Genomic DNA, 14,347 nt, shown 5'->3' on the forward strand with positions numbered 1-14,347 from the left:
TGGCACTACTGCAATAGAAATATTATTATTATTAATTAATAAACAAGGGAGTCTAAGTGTATCTCAAGAAATGGAGATACCGTTGAAAGTCCAAAGCCTCTCACTTTTACAGACCTTTAGACGGGGCTCTTCTTGTTTTCCTCATAGTATGGTTGGTGCCACAGAGAATCTGCTTTGCAGTGAATTAAATTACCGTATTCTGTTTTCAAGATTTGATATCAGTGGTGATGATGTTAGGCCCAAAATTGTGGGACTAAGTATTTTGTACACTTAAAATCTCAGATTTGCATTTGTTAACCACCTGAATGCAGCCAATCAAGCTACTGTGCATACAACTACACTGATTTGAATTTTTAAGCCATGCAAAACATGGGCGTGCAAATTTTGGGGACTTGAGGTGCATGGACTTTGTGCTGACTGTCCATAAAGGGATAGATTTCACCCAATGTGAGTAACACAAACAGGACTAGTCTCTTAGATACTACTTTAGAAAATTAATTCCAGTCTGTATTATGTAGATATTCATTCTCATCTTACCTTGAAATTTTTGGAGATCTGATCTAACTCTCACTGAAGTCCGCAGAGAAATTCTGATTGGCTTCAGTGAATGAAGGACTAAGCTCTTTGTCTGTACCATACAACTGCGATTGTGTGTCCATTGTAACTGAAAAATAATCCTGCTTCCACAAACGATCCAGTTTTCCTTGTGCTTGACTTTCCTTCATTGTTTTAAAGAATTTCCAAGTCAACGAACCACTCATTTCCTTCCTGTATTTGGTTCTTTCTTAGTTATCTTTATATATTAATGCCTTTGATTACACCAAGGCAGAGAATCATTGTGAAATGTGACCTCTTCAATGGACAGTCAAAGTATTAAAATACTTCCTCCCCCAACATGCATCCATTGCTTCTAAAGCTTTCTGTACATGAAGCTTTTCACTAACAGACCTTGAAAAACTATAGTGAAATGTATATAAAATACATTTACACAAAGCTGACATTTCATATTCTACCCTCTTTCCCCAAACAATTTCTCATGTTGCTTTTTTCTCGGCTACAGCTCATAGGTTAAAACAAGTTGCAGAAAGCAGACTTTAAATTCAAATTGGGCTGTTTTTTTTTTTTTTTTTTAAAGAAATGCCAAAATAAATCTTTTGTATTTTTCTGCAATTGCAGGAGGTCACTTCTGTGCCATATGTATGTAACTCAGTACATCCTGCTGAAGTGTTGCCAAAGGCAGAAAACAGCAGCACACCCAGCCCAGGACATTCGCAAGCATGCATATATATATATATATATATGTGTGTGTGTGTGTGTGTGTATTGCATATTTATGATATATATACAGGCATACACTGACATATATAATACACATGCATACAGTGTATATGTATTTGTGTGTACATACAGATACAGTATAAATGCATGCATAATTGCATACACAATATGCACACGATACACCCTATATACATTTATATGTATGCAATATGTGTGTGTAAGTTTATGTGTTTACCATACACAAGTAACAAATTCATATTTTAAAAGAAACTGTGTTTGGGACCTTAGCCCAGAGTTACGTTTAGATTGCTGAGAACTCAAAAAGCTGATTTTTTTTTAAATTATTTTTTGTCTTCCATTACGGCATGTGCACCAGCAGCATCAGGGATTTCAGCAGAGTTTTTGGAATAAGGTTTGTTAGATTACGGCAGCTGCAAAGCAAGCATAAGATCACAAACCACAGGGGTTTTTGGTGTAGGTCCAACATTAACAGTGGCTATCATTTTGTGTGTTAGTTTCTCAGTGACAGTGTGGTGCTTTTAACTCTCATGCCATAATTAATAGAATCCAAAGGGTTCACCATATTTTAAATTTAAGGTAAATCCAGGGTTGAGGGTACATTACTTGACAGTACTCCGTTTTGCAGTTAAAATGAAGGCTTCTGCTAGCTCAGTAGTCTGGTGGTTATACATTACACTGGTACACTTAAGCAAAGGAGCAGATTTCAGATATAACCTGTTTTTACTACTATACTCTTGTGAATAATCCACAAAGCAGTGTGTTGGTAACAATTAGAGAGAAAATTTTGTTTAACCTCAGCCAGAGGATTATGATGAAGTAGGAGACAAGAAGGGGAAATATGGATAAAATCCAGCATTCAGAAGGATCTGTGGATAATGGGTGTAGATACAGGATTTAGAGCCTGAAGAATAATAGTTTTGAAGAAAAAGTTTTGAACATTCCAAGAATCAGAAAAATTTGAAAGTTAAGGGTCTCGTGGTAATCTAACCCTGACTCTGTCTCTCTAGAGACAGTGTTGGACTCCTCCTGCTTTTATGGCCCTCACCAGTCTTTTTTACATGCACAAGGAAGTTAGTGCCTGGCGTGAACAACAGGTGAACTAATGGCAGTGTTAGAAAGTGTTGTGGTGGATGTTTTGGTATCCCGTGCTGCCACTGCAAAACTAGGGTATTTGGCAACCGCTGTCCAAGGTTGGAAGAGGCTGAATGCAAGGACATTCATCCTCTTCTCTTGGTTGATGGCCAGATTGGTAAAGGGCAGCACACAGAGTGAGCTACTATATTCCCATGCAGGGAACAGTATCTATATTTTTAAAGCTTAGTGAGGTGTATCTGAGATCATGTTATACGGCTGAGGATAAAGACTGATAAGTGATAATACATAAATACACAAAGAGAAATCATAATAGAAACCACACATTTATGCCTTTCATTCCAAACCACCCACAATCACTTTACTATGTACTGATGCTACAGATATGGTAGCTCTCCTGGTATACACATTTTTTTACTGATCGCTGAAGTGCAGCCACCTCTGAAATAGAACAGACAGCAGTTAACACAGTAGGCTAGCCAGGAAGTGCCCTTGTGGAAAAGTGCTTAATAGAGTTTGATATCTTCTCTATCGAATTTTTAAGCCAATCTATAGAATTCTATAGAAGAGATCTGATTCTCTATTAAACTGTCTATTAAAAACGCTATACAAAGTAGAAAGTACTCTTTCTCTCTCAGTGTGATTTCTATGGGACCCTGTTGGTTTAATCCCTATTGAACTCTATAGGACTTTCCTATAGGGATAAAGAAGAAGAACATATTATCCAATTGTAATTTCAGAAGGAATTAATGCAGATAGATGTTAATAACTGGAGCTGAAATGTAGGCGGGAAATGTAGGCTAATGGTTTCCTGAGAAAAGTGCCATGAATTTATAATGATTATAAGTGACCAGGCTCTTGGTTTTAAATCTCTTCGGAAAGCCTGCACCTCTAACAGTTCATTGCTTCTTAATGATGGTTCCATAGCCAAAAGTGGACTGTCTCTGAATGTGAAAGTTGTCATCTCCTTAGCAGCTACCCTTCCAGGGCTTTATACTGCACAATAGTATCATTGTACTAATAGTATACTGTACAATTGTTATATAAAGTTTGCATCTTTCGGGAACAATGGGAATGATGGTGTTTATAAACAATTCACTGACACTAATATTTAAGTCATTATAATACTATTAATGTCCGGACAACCTTGTCAGCTATACATACTTTTTGAATAACATAAATAAGTGCCCTCTTACCAGTAACCTGTAGAGAAGCTTGTTTTATTTATAAAGTTTAATAAGGAGCTTTGCTGTTTCATAAGCTAACTAAGCCATGAGGCTAAAATGCAAAGTTGTTACATTTAGCTTTTCACTGTTGTAATAGTGTGGAGACGAGCCAGCAATCTACCATATTCCTCTTGGATGTGATTTCAGAGGAGATTTGGGGATTACTGACTATTGCACAAGATGGACGGGCTGATGACTGACATTTATATAAACAAAGACAATTCCATTGAACTCTGATAGCTTTGGAACCTTGCTTCCAACGCTAGCTGCTCCCAAGACAAGGGTGAGAGAGGGAACAACAGAGCCGTCATTGTGGCAGGAGAGAGGGATATGCCTTGGTACACACACTGCTCCAGTTAGAACAGTTCAGTGTGCCAGGTCTTCTGTAAGTGGACAGAAGTATGCAGGCATTTCTGTTGGTCAGCTAGTCCAGCATAACCTGCGCAGAGTGGAATTCTCTTCACAACCTCCTCAGTTAGATGTTGTTTCATTTCCCAAAAGCATGGGAGTTTATCTCCCTTTCCATTTTTGTCAAGCAGTAACTCCATTTTCAAGTTAGAAGACAAACAGAAATTGCTAAGGGGAAGTCAGCACTTATATCAATAAGCAGATGAGGTTCAAAGCCTTCCTCCTCCCTCCCTCCCTTCAGTGTATATATGCCTGTGCAATTATTTTAACATTGATAAATAAAGCAGCTATTTGTGTCTATATATTTACATATATGCACCCATCTCTAAAGTGTTGGAGGGGAAGTATCTCAATGAGATCTGAAGAAACAAGCCATTTCTGGTTCCAGCCGTTTCTTAGCACTCTGAGTGAAAAAATGTATCATCATGAAAAATGCTGGGGTTCTGTAATGTCACCCTGATGAAGCGCATGCATGTAGGCGAACAGACTTCCTCCTTTCCTTTGATGCTCTGCCGTTTGCCCTTCTATCAAGTGTGTGTACTAGATCAGTATTGAAGTTACACCTTGCTTTGTTTACAGTCTTCTGCTTGGTGCACTTGGAGAAGCCCTGCTTGTTTACACAGAAAGGATGGGCACATAACTGAAAACAATGAGGATTCCACGCCTTCACCCCCAACTGGAAAAAAACAGCTGTAGCTCAGAAAATTCAGAATGAAAAAAAATAAAGCAGCAGCAGCAGAAAGAAAAAATGTGATCAGACACCAGGTCCCTTCATTCTTCTTTTGTCTTTCTTCAGAAGGAACAACATGCTATTAATAGCACTGGTGAAGGAGAAGCATAGTTGGTCTGATGATTACCAGTGTTTGCCTCAAAGTATAGGATGAGAGCTATTTCTGATTGACGCTGCAAAGGAAAAACCGTATTGTGTCTCTAGACAGCTCAGTGTGAGAACCTTTTTCAGCAGCACCTTCTCACGCAAGGAACTGAACTCCCCCTGCTAGTCTGCAGAAACAGGAAAAGTCGTGTTCTCCACTGGATTCCCCAGAGCTTTTGTTAGAGACTGAGAGCAGGTTACACCAAACAATGTGAAAATCCAGGCACTGCCATGAATCAAATAGCAGTGGGCATGGATTTTGTTTTAAGTTGTCCTGTAAAAGGCAAGTTCCCACATGCAGGTCTCCAGTCACGTTGTCTGGATTGGCACGGTGTGTGAGAACATGGGGCGTCTGGAGATCATTCCTTTTCGGAATTGTGGCAGATTGACAGATAAATCTTAGCTGAATGGGAAATCAACAAATAAATCTTACTATCTATTGTACTGACTCAGTCTGTGTGTGTGTATTATTATTTTTTTCCTCCTTATGCAAGGTTTCTCTTGACCATTGTACATTTTTTTTTAGGGAGGACTTTGTTTTGGTACTGTTTGCTAGCTGTGGGTTGTCTCTAAGATATCTTAAGAGGAAGCAGAGATTATAAACCTTGAATCAATGTCATGAGAAGTTGAAAGAAATTAATTCCAAAAAGCCTTGAAATAATTCCATTCCCCAGTCACTTTAAGTCTGCTTGAAATTTTCATGTTTGCAAATGTAGGCTGAGATTTTTAAGAGTCTCTACAGACTAGATCCACAAAGGGATGTAGGCACCTAAAGTGGCCTTTCGGTGCCTTAAGTCCAATATTTAGGCACACCTGTGATCCTCCAAACCCTTGCTTAGTTGCCACCTAAATTCCCTAGGTGCCTACATTTCTGCTGCCAAAGTCCCCTAGGTGCTTAAATTTCTGCTGGAGGGCATGCACAAAACTGCCCAAGTCATGACAGTGCAGAGCGCACCCTAGCTCACATCTAAGTGTCAGCAGGATTCTCAAACTATGCATTCCTCTGCCTATCTTGTCTGCAGGGCCCAATCTAGTAGGAGTGTTCAGAGCATGCCTACTGGATGGGGCCTCACACAAAAAGCAGCCAAGGGTGACCAGATTGGGAATCTTCCAAGCTGGGGGGTTGGGAGGTACATCTCAAAATACCCCCCCAATGAGGACACTTGCTCACCTGCCTTTGAATCCTTGTTCTGACTGATTTGGAGCAGGGACTTGAACTTGGATTTCCCATCTGAGTGCCCTAACCACCAGACTACTGGATATTCTGGGGAAGGGTGCTCACCTGTCAAAGCTATTCCATTTTGTAATAAATAAATATTCATGGGGCCACAGGGAGAAAGAGAGAGAGAGAGATTGACTGATAATTAGGATATTCTCCTGGGATGTGGAAGACCCAAGTTTGCTTATTTAATTACTTATACAAAGTGGAACAACTTCAACAGAAGAAACTGAGAGGGGCCCACCCCAAGCTGACCTGGTGAATTATAGACCTCTCAGCCTGACTGACATTGATCCCGGGCAAAATAATGGAGGGGTTGAGATGGGACTTGAATTAAAAGAGCAGAATATAATGCCATGCAACAGGGGTTTACAGAAAATAAATCTTGTCAAACTAACTCGATATCTTTTTTTGATGAAATTGTAAGTGTGGCTGATAGAGGCAGAGGTGTTGTTTTAATATACTTAGACTTCTAGAAGGCGCTTGACTTGCTACTGCATGACATTTTGATTAAGCAACTAGAATGATACAAAATCAACATGAAATGGATTACAAACTGGCCTGCGCTTTTCAGGAGGTCTGACTGGATGATCCCATTGGTCCCTTCTGGCCTTGGAATCTATGGATCTAGAGGCAGTGCAGACTGCACAGCCCCAGAAGCAGCTCCGAGAGGCATTGTGCTCTTGCAGAATGCAGATTGGGCTCCATCTTTTCGGTTCTCCACTCCATGACTGGTCAGCTCTGCCGGTCAGTGTAAAGGGGACAATGGCGCTAGTGCCAGGCCTCCTCCCTGCTCCTTTTGCAATGGCTAATGGCTGCAGCTGGTTTGCAGGGAGTGCTGTCTGCATAACAGGAGAGCACAGGGGTTGCAGTTGTGGCTGGATCCTGTGCTACGGGTAAAAGCTCCTTATGCACATCTCCTCTTATACAACTTTCACGGGCCAGCCACAATCTCGAGCTTACCCCGAATAACTCTGATTATTACAAACTATAAAAAAGGGATGTATGTATAGTGCCCTGTCTGAAAGGAGCTGTTCATCTCAGTCCAGTGCTTCATTGACAGGGGTCCATCAAAAAACACCCAATATAACTGTACCTTTGCTGGCTGTCTCAGTAGAGACACCAAGTGCTGAGTCAGCCTGCAGACTGACCTAGTCCCGGAGGTTGTCTTGGAGGCCCATGACCTGGGCAGCGTAGGGGAAGCTTGCTTTATCACTGTCTGTGCAACCTGGTCTCCGGCAGACTTCAGCCTCTAGGGTTGCTAAACTGGAGTCTTCATCAGTGTGAAACTCACCCATTTTTGTTCTTTGGTATTTAACAAGCTAAGCTGGTTACTTTCACTTTGGTTTAATCCCTTTCATTTCCATGTGCTGGTGCCATGCTCTTGTGTTTGCATTTCCAACATCACATGGGAATGGTAACCAAAAAATCCTCAGTTTCAAGTTAAAAAAAACAAAACAGTACTTCATATTAATGTTTAGCTCTGCTGTGTAAAGGAGCTTTAAAAAGGCACTCAACTGCTGTCTTTGGGTGAAACTGGCCCCTGTGCAGAAGGCCAGCACAAGGCCTTATATGTCCTTAAGTCAAAATAGATTTAAGTGGAACTCCAGAGCTGCATGGGGCTGAATGTCAACCTTTTTCTTCAGAATCATATTGGCTCACTTTAGTAATTAAAATTGCTCTGCAGGGTCAAGAGGGAGAGCTGGATTGAGTCTCTTCTCCTGCAGCAAGAGAATTGTTTGCTAAGTTCCAATCACGTACACTTGTGCCAACTGGCTGGCTGTGGTGTGGGTGGGTGGGTGGGGGAGGAGAGAATTTTGCACAGGTGTCACTGTCGATGAGCTAATTTGGCCTGTACTATCCAGACTGCTGCAGAGGAGACACCCCAGCATTAAATGTGCAGTAAAAACAAGTTGCTTTTTACTTCCTAAATGTGGTAAAATTCCATCTGGGATTAATTAGCGTCAATAGACATGAAAGCCTAGTATAGCATTTACAGGGAAACTTCAAAGAAGACCCACAATAGGCCTAACTGCAGCAGGACATCCCCTCTGCCGGACTTTCAGCATGGGAGGGACACCAGTGTGTTTTCCTTCCCACTTCCAGCCAGTGAAAGAGAGAGCAAAATGGAAACTGTTTCTAGCCCCCAAAGCATAGCTGTTTGTAGCTATAGCAGCAGCTTCAATAGTCCCTGCCTCCTTTTTCTGGGAACTTCTAACAGCAGATGAGGGAAAATCAGAGCACCTGCTGAAAAGCAGACCACACTGGAGGGAGCAAGAGGGAATAGTCTAGTTTCCTGTCTGCTGTTTACATGTACAGGCAGAGTATCTTCCTCCCCTGAGAGGAGATAGAAAGGATACCCACTGCTGCCTTCCATGGGAGTGGGTAAGTATTGCTGGGGAAGGGAAAATCAGGGAGTCTGGGCCTAAGTGTCATATGGAACAAAGAGCATGGGGAAGGGGCAGCACATTGGTGGGGTGGGGTGGGGTGGGACGGGACATAGTGTTATACACATTCTCTGGTACGTGCATGCATGCAAATGCTTATAATGTATGTATGGGATGTGGTGTTACAGGGGGCTTTCAGGAGGAGAACTGAGCTCATCTGTGTAGCCAGCTTCTTGTTCTGCATAACCAGCTTTTGAGTAAAAATTACTCCATCCAGAGGGGGCCCTCCTCATTATTTCAGGCCTAAACCATGCGACAATGTTCCTTTCAGCTGCTAATATAAGCTCAAGCTTTGGTGAGCATCACTAGAATCCACAGGGAAAGCATTGGGATCAGAGCTGGTAGAAGCTTTCCAAATTTTGGAATTTCAATGGGGGGAAATTGAACAAGTTCTCCCTCCCGCCCCCCCCCAAAAAAAAGAAGAAGAAGAAAAAGTTCATTTTGTTTCCAGCCAGCTCTAGAACTAGTAGAAATTTCTGAATTTTGACACCTAAACTTTGATTGGGGCAGGAGAAGGGGAGTGAATTTTTCCATGAAAAAATGTTCTCATTTTTCAACAACCTTTACTCTGGTTAGAGGGGGATTGTCCCACTCAGCAGTCCTAGAACTGATATCGAGTCTTTCCTTATTTCTTCCACCCCATGGAATTAATTTCTTTAATATAAATTTTCAGACAAAAAGCTATGTTAAGATGGAGTTTAAATTTTCAGAGTACATATCAGTAATTTAAGGATAAAAGAACACTACAGGGATGTTATAATTATCCCCCCCAACAAAACCTGTTAAACCCTGGAAATTCAGAGTTAGAGTTACACTTAAAAGAAATCCAAACATGATAAGGTAAGAAATGCACAATTAAAGCACCCAAACAACCCTAATTCTGCCCTGTCGTGACATCATACAATAACCACCCCAATCTGAGTAACGGGGCACTTGCTCCCTGTAAAAGCACTGTGGCATTGATCTTTGTCCAAATGTATCATGATGCCTTTGTCATTAAGTCTGTGGGAGAACCTCTGGTTTCTCATAATCAGCTAGTTAATGTGCTTGGGCTCTATAGGGCATCCTGTCTTGTCCTTGGCAAGGAAGGACATGGGGCTGCAGGGGGAATGTGGGGGTACAAGAGGGCTCTTTAAGGGAGAGCGGATCATTAGTAACTTTTTCAGAACACTGTCATTACACAAGGCAACTTGCAAAATTTCATGTCTCAGGTGAACTTCAAAGGCGATTGCTTAAAAAATAAGGCTGGTTTAAAACTGATGAGCTTGATTAACTCCTGCAGTGCCGGTGGTGCAATTTGTTCTCTATTCTCCACCAGTGGGGGCAGCTGTGCTGGGGAGGGTATCACCACGTCAGGAAGGCAAATTGTGGTGCCACCTCTGCCTTGCGCTGCAGGTTTCATAAAGAAAGGATGAGCTAGCCTGGGATCAGGACATCCAGGTTCAATTTCCTGCTCTGCTATTGACTTTCTGTGTGAGGTTGGGCAAGATCGTTATAACAACATTACTATGATACAGCCAGCAAGGGCACTCCTGGTAAACAATTTTCTGTACCTGATTTTTTGTTATCATGAAAATTTGTAGCAGGAGGCTTTATGGATTCTAATGTGCTTGCTAAATTAATATAACCTCTACTGTTGAAGCACTTCTGTTTTCTTTTAATCTGTCATTGCTGCCTATGGCCCAGTGATCTTTGCACCTTGTTACCGGTGATGGGAAAGAAGTGAGGGTGTGTTAGTCTCCACAAGCATGAGTTTATAGCAGACTTGGAAACCTCCTGCATGGCAAATTACCACCACTTTTGTTCAGGTCAAGTATTTTGCAAAAGCAAGGAGCCTATTAACATATTTACTGAAAGGCAGAGAGTCATATTATAGAATTTCACCTAGGACACAACATGATGCATGAATATAATTATTTCCCCTCTCCTCCCAAAACATCAATAATCCCCTTCACTTGCCCCAAACAAATAAAAAGGGACCTTGATAATAAGTCAGTGTGTAATATACATTTGAAATAAGCATTTAAAAGGGTCTGAACCAGAGAGTCCCTCAATGCCAACTGGCATAGGGCACAACATATAACTCACATCAGGCCTGATGCACTCATTGCAACAACACACTGTTGTCATCATCTGTATCTAAAAGGGATCAAGTAAGATATCACATGCAAACCGGTAACATGCTGAGCATTAATATTATTGTGTGATGTATGGGTGGGAGGAGTATAAAGAATTATAAGTGTGTGCTGGAAATATATTCTTAAAGGGTGTTTTGCAAGCAGTGCATAAGATCAGCCTGTGTTAAACAAAATAATGTTGTCTTTCCTGTTTTTCCTGTGTCGCCAATGTAAGTTGAGCCAGGTAATATCTTGGAGGACAATGAAATTGTACATCTACATCTGAGGTAAACAAAGCTATCAAGCTAAATGAGCCTGGCTGGGGGGGCTAGATCACTTAATGCTCATGAAAGGGGATGGAGCCTGCAACCCCCTCCCACTCCCCCCCCCCCCAAAGCCTTCCTGGCTCTTGAAACAAAGACAATAGACTTTGGGATATATAAGCAGAAAGAGAGAGCCATTTTAGTATCCATCACCTAGGGGACAAAGAGTGAGCAGTGCCCTGTGAGCTCATGAAAAGTGGACCCTCTTGGCCTGAAAACTCAGTAGCTGGAACTGACTCTAGGTGATAAACCTGCTTAAATGAAGATTGTAATGCTGAAGCTAAGTTTTAGTCGCTAGAAAGCGTGTTCTGATTTGTTTTACTTGCACCCACAGCTGTCTCTTCTCTTTTTGCTTATTATCACTTAAATATCTGTTCTTTGTTAGCAAACGTGTTTTGTTCCAAAACCATCTCAGTGCTGTGTATTAAAGTGAAGGGTGGAATCCTCAGCTAGACTAACAGGCTGGTGTGTGCGCTGTCTCTGGAGGCAGCATACTTATCAGTGAGAGGTCACTGCAAGGGAGACATGGGACTGGAAGGGCTGTTAGTGTCACTCTGTAAGGAGTAACCATGCTGGTGGCAGCCAGGGTGAGGCCACTGTGCTGTGAGCACGGTGCTGGTGTCAGGGCTCAGCCAAAGCTGCACAGCACCCAGGGTTACAAGGCAAGCAGTGAGCCAACCCTTTGCTGGACTGGGTGAAACCCCAAAGCATCACAAGGGGTGCTGGCGGTATTGCAGAACAATCAGTGACTCGGAGCTGTGCTGAATACTAATAGGAAGAACAGTCCTTTCTACTTTGTTTTTGTGGTTTGTCTGTAAACCGAAGGAGGGGGTAGGTGGAAGAAAATGTTATAGCAAATCATGGTTAGCCCATGGCAGAAGCTGAATGAGCAGCTTTCAAGCAGATCATCTGTTGCTGTAAACCAGGCAACAGATCAGTGTGAAATGTTAATCCCATTTCAGACGATCAGCACATGGGCAAGCTCATTTTGTTTAGAAAGGGGCGAGGGGGTGATGGTGAAGAGAATAGTTGAGACTGGAACGGTTTTGTACCACAAGATAGAAAGCTATTTTGCTTCTAAAACTGTGATGCATGATCACAGTCTGTTTGATTAGAGTGTGCCATAGGTACATGACTCTTTCAGTCCCTTTCAAGATGGGATTATACCAGGCACTGGTCATAGTCCACTAAGGTGAAAGTTGTGTAACTGCTTCCGTACTAACCCCTGGACTTCAGTAATGTATAACTTCACTTCTGGGGCTGAAATTGTCTAGGCTTGGTTTCCGCAAGGTGAAATTTTATGATTGGTAAGTCTTTTTGAAAATCAATTGTGCAAGCTTAGTATATTTTGCTCATGCTTTGTTGCTAAACTCATGTAAAGTGCAGTTAAATTTGATCATGTTATATCTGTTATGTATGGCTAAAATGGCAACACACTGTGACCAAAAGCACTCCTGTATTCACACCCTACACCAATGGAGGGCAACCTGCGGCCTGTGGGCCGCATGTGGCCCATCAGGGTAATCTGATTGCAGGCCACAAGACATTTTGCTGATGTTGACTATCCGCAGGCACGGCCCCCTGCAGCTCCCCGGTAGCCGCAGTTCACTGTTTCCGGCCAATTGGAGCTGCGGAAGGTGGTGGCTGCCACTTCCCGCAGCTCCCATTGGCCGGGAACGGCGAACCGCAGCCACTGGGAGCTGCAGGGGGCTGTGCCTGCGGATTGTCAATGTCAGCAAAATGTCTCGTGGCCTGCAATCAGATTACCCTGATGGGCTGCATGCGGGCCACAGGTTGCCCAACACTGCCCTACACACTACTGTAATAATCTTTGAGCAAAATATGCCTTCTGAGGTATCATTTGAAAACTGATAACTGCTGGTCAGTAATATCATGGTGAAATGTATGTAGCAACATTATATGTAAAGTTATGAAATCCCCCTGTACAATGTTCTTAGCACATGTTCAAAATCCTGCAGCTCTGTTCAGGCAGAAGTATCCTGAACAAAGAAATGTGTATTTACCTCACTTTACATGTAATTAGTGAACGGGGTCCCTGAGACCGCAGGGAGAGGAGACGCACACAATTATTTCATCCCCTGAATTACTCCAAAGTGGCCTAGACCTCTTTCCAAACACTTCAGGGAAATGCAAAGCTTGGTAAAAGAGTGTCAACCTTCTCTGTCAACACACCTCATCTCTGGGAGCCAAGAATGTTCTGAGTTCTCTTCCTACCTTTCTACTGACTGCTTCTGATAATTCAACATACTTCATAACTCTTACTCAGTGGAGCATCATACTACTCCCATAGGAAAGAAGCAAACTTATTGCCATTATACAGATGAGGTAACTTAGGCCTCGGGTGGCGGATGCAAATAGTTTCAAAAGCTTGCATAGGCAAGAATAGTTTGTTGCACGTTCTAAGTTGGCTTCAGCTCATGACTCCAGAGGTGGAGTAAGGGCTCTTTTGGTGCTGTACAGACAGAAACTTCCATTCTATGGGTGTGTTAATAAAAGGTTAAGCTTCGTGTCAGAGCTGTATATTTAAATGTAGCTCTTAGCTCTGTTTAGCTGTTTAATGTTTGTTTAGAGAAGGGCTGACTAGTATTTGTGGTTTGGAATTGCATCTAGTAACCTTTACCCCAAGTCAGCAAAAGGAGAAGATTGTACCCAATAAACCTGCCCTAATATAGCTCCTAGGAGACCGATAGAGGTTAGTTATACCAGTTGCTTGGTTAAGGGGATGTTACAGATTTGAGAGGTGGGTTCAAGGCCATCTCTATTTACAGCATAAGAGGAAAGGGGGACGATTTAAATGTTACAACATACTCAAAAGGAAAGAGAGAGGAGTACTGTTTTTATAGTTTCTATCATATATGGATGGAAAAGGAATTAACATCACTAATACCAGGCAGATTAGCAATGGGCTTAAAGCTTTCTATGAAGAATATTGTAGTTGAAGCAGAACAGAGCTGCTAATTTGGAATGTCTTAATGGCTTACAGATGCCCATTTTAAAGCTTGAGGATAATCTTTTGCTCTAAGCTGTGACTGCATTGTGGAGGGAAAAGCTGTGCTATGAATGTCAGTTGGTAAGAGTCCTGGACCTCATGAAACACACATGCTCCTTGTGTTCTCATTTTAAAGGAGAGAGGGGCTCTGGAGCTGGTGAAAACCTGCAGGAATTCTGTTGCTTTTCTGTCATGTGGTTTACTTGTTATCAGTGGGTCAGTCAGTTTGGACTCAAGTTCAAACAAGCCATGGAGAATTTCTCACAAGGAGTCCTGTCTTTGTTCCAGTAGTCCGTACAGGCCCGAGTGCACGCCTTTGCCTCCTAAATGTAG

General features: G+C 42.1%; 1 protein-coding gene across 10 annotated transcripts in view; it reads left to right on the forward strand.

Annotated features, from left to right (window-relative positions):
- The window catches only part of TMEM241 (transmembrane protein 241), a 199,768-nt gene that overhangs the window by 76,644 nt on the left and 108,777 nt on the right, over positions 1-14,347 (forward strand). Inside the window, exon 15 of one of the 10 annotated variants that reach the window (XM_007057007.4) lies at positions 4,604-5,347. The exons of the other annotated variants lie outside the window; for them this stretch is intronic. Within the exon in view, the coding sequence (XP_007057069.2) occupies positions 4,604-4,664 (61 nt within the window). The 3' untranslated portion in view covers positions 4,665-5,347. Of the gene's footprint in view, positions 1-4,603; positions 5,348-14,347 lie in introns of those variants that run through there. 10 annotated transcript variants of the gene reach the window in all.

Source organism: Chelonia mydas, chromosome 2 (genome assembly GCF_015237465.2).
Source record: "Chelonia mydas isolate rCheMyd1 chromosome 2, rCheMyd1.pri.v2, whole genome shotgun sequence".
NCBI classification, from domain to species: Eukaryota; Metazoa; Chordata; order Testudines; family Cheloniidae; genus Chelonia; species Chelonia mydas.